At 55.9% G+C, this 2,359-nt stretch overlaps 1 protein-coding gene across 1 annotated transcript in view; it reads right to left on the minus strand.

Annotated features, from left to right (window-relative positions):
- Positions 1–1,460: 1,460 nt before the first annotated feature.
- Positions 1,461–2,359, minus strand: part of ACA1_228410 (chain a, 4ank: a designed ankyrin repeat protein) — a gene marked incomplete at both ends in the record, with an annotated part of 3,367 nt that continues 2,468 nt past the window's right edge. The window contains 5 exons of the mRNA XM_004346485.1: positions 1,461–1,492; positions 1,570–1,726; positions 1,816–1,895; positions 1,976–2,059; positions 2,128–2,232. Of these exons, the coding sequence (XP_004346535.1) occupies positions 1,461–1,492; positions 1,570–1,726; positions 1,816–1,895; positions 1,976–2,059; positions 2,128–2,232 (458 nt within the window). The remainder of the gene's footprint in view (positions 1,493–1,569; positions 1,727–1,815; positions 1,896–1,975; positions 2,060–2,127; positions 2,233–2,359) is intronic.

A 2,359-nucleotide genomic window follows, 5' to 3' on the forward strand; every position in this document is an offset into this window, starting at 1 on the left:
CGAGAGCCACCAGGTCAGCATTCTCGCTACGTGCGTCGATGCTGTTGAGCCCTTCGCACAACCTGCGGCAGGGACCAGGCCTTAGCGCTGCGGGACGTGCATGCACAAGATGGTGCATGGTGTTGTGTACGCACCTGACGATGTCTTGCTGCAGTAGATTGCCGAAAAAGATCTCCATGCTCCGCATCGTGTAGCGCTTCTCTTGTTCAAACTGCTCCCGCAGTGCAGCCACCGCTTGATGGTAGGAGGTGATGCTGCAGATTGGAGCGATTGAGAAGTCGTGCATCACTGCCCATGCAAAGTCGTGCAGGAGAAGTACCAATTAACACAACTGCGCAGTTGTTTCGCCATGTGAGCCAGCAAGGTCGAAAGAGTCTCCTTGGATTCGAAAATTATAAGTAATTCTCGCATCTTGTCACCGTGCCGACACCACAAGTGCTCCTCATTCTCCAATTCGGCCAGGTAGCCTTTAAATCGTATCTCTTGCTCTGCCGTGATTGCCATCAGGCAGCGAGCATCACAAAAAATTTGCCTCTTATTTCTCTATTTTTCCGTGATTGTTTTCACTCTTCTTTTTTTTTGAGTTGAGTTTTTATTTTGAGGGCCGGAGGCGTACCGTTCGCACCACGTCTGTCCCACCCGTCCGTCTCACCACTGCCGTCACCTCACACATGCACACCGGCCTCACTCTAACCGCTCTCTCCATCTTGCACTCGCCACTCCCCTCCATCGTCAATCACTTAGCAGTTAGCACCGCTCCTCATCCGCCGCTCACCCACGCGAGGCGACCAGGCTTGCCCGTCGAGCGGCACAGCCTTGCCCAGCCGGGTCACGGGACCTATTGCAAGAACGTGAGAGATGAAAGCAGAGTAGACAAGAGAAGCAGCAAAACCAGGGCCACCAATGATGTGGTAGGCCATGCTTATTTGTTGTTCCCCACAATGAGGGCTTCTGGGGAGGCAAGTGGGACAAAGACAGACCCTGAGTGGCCAAGTCTCTGCCCCACCTCAACTGTCTATGAGTGAGCCACCCACTGGTCATGACCCCCCACTGCTGCATGTCATGGCAGCTCATGATGTAGGCGGGAATGCTCAAAAAAAGGCTGGTAATGCCCTGGACAGGTTCGAGGTGGAACAATAGTCATTGTCTGCCTTGGCACTACGTTGCGTTTGTTCACAGCCACTTTTCCCACTTGCCGGGAAGTAATCAAAATAGGGGAATAAAGATGACTTGCTCAAGAAATCTCTACTACTCTATCTTCTCGCTGCTCCTCGTCGGTCGCAGGGTCAGACAGTGTTTTTTTTATTTTGTTTTTTGTTTTTTGGCTAAGGATGTGACGGTCTCAACCGAACACACCCGCGATCACGTCTGAACACCCCCTTTTTTGGTGTTGACGTTGAACAAGCATCGCTGATTGAAAAGAGAAATTGCGGCTGTAACACAATAGACGCGTGTGAGCTTCAGTAGTGGGTGGGCGACTGGTACTTGCCCTCTGCTCGTCGTGTGGAGGTTGGTTAGTGGTCAAGACGAAGACAGACACACACGACGCCTGGGATGGAGCAGCGGTACCAGTAAAGATCTCGGCGGTGGCCGGGTCCTTGGCGAGATCCTGGGCGGTCCTGTGGAGCGCGTTGCGATGGGTGACATCCGCACCCAGGCTCAGGAGGAGCCGCACGGTGCTCACCTTGCCGGCACCAGAGGCCATCGTCAGCGGAGTGTCCTTGTCCTGTTTCCATCACTCACGCACGCAAACGCACATCAGTCCATCATAAGCGTGAACTCCTGGTTCATCTCCTTCACTTGATGATGCCGCACCTGGTCGAGTGCGTTGACGTCAGCACCCTTGCTCGCCAGGAACTGCACCACGTCGTCCTGTCCGAAGCGAGAGGCCAGGTCTGCGCGTGTCGTGTTTGCGCGGTGCGTGCTGTGAGCCGATTGGTCAAGCAACAGTGCGGGGCGCGCGTGGGAGACGTACGCAGGGGAGTGGAGCCCTCTGTCGTGGCGAGGTCGACCTGGGCGCCCTGCTCGAGCAGGAACTCGACCACATGGCGGTGACCCCCTTCGCCCCGTGGCCGCGCGCAGTGAGAAGGGGACGAACGGACCTAAAAAGGAGTGAAGGCGGCGTACAGCGAGCGGCCTCGTGGAGGGCGGTCTTGCCCTGGGCGTCCTGTGCGTTAATCTTGGTCAAGGAAGACTTCATCCTCTGCTTGCACATCTCCAGGTCGCCGTCCGCTATCGCCCCCCCCCACGCCAAAAAAGTAAGGCACTACTGCATACGAGGTGGCGAAGGAGAGCGAAGTGGTTACCAGCGGCATCCCACAACGTCGCCTTGCCCCACTGCGATCCTTGGCCGAACATC

The sequence above is a fragment of the Acanthamoeba castellanii genome, assembly GCF_000313135.1.
Source record: "Acanthamoeba castellanii str. Neff unplaced genomic scaffold scf7180000084761, whole genome shotgun sequence".
Classification (NCBI taxonomy): domain Eukaryota; phylum Discosea; order Longamoebia; family Acanthamoebidae; genus Acanthamoeba; species Acanthamoeba castellanii.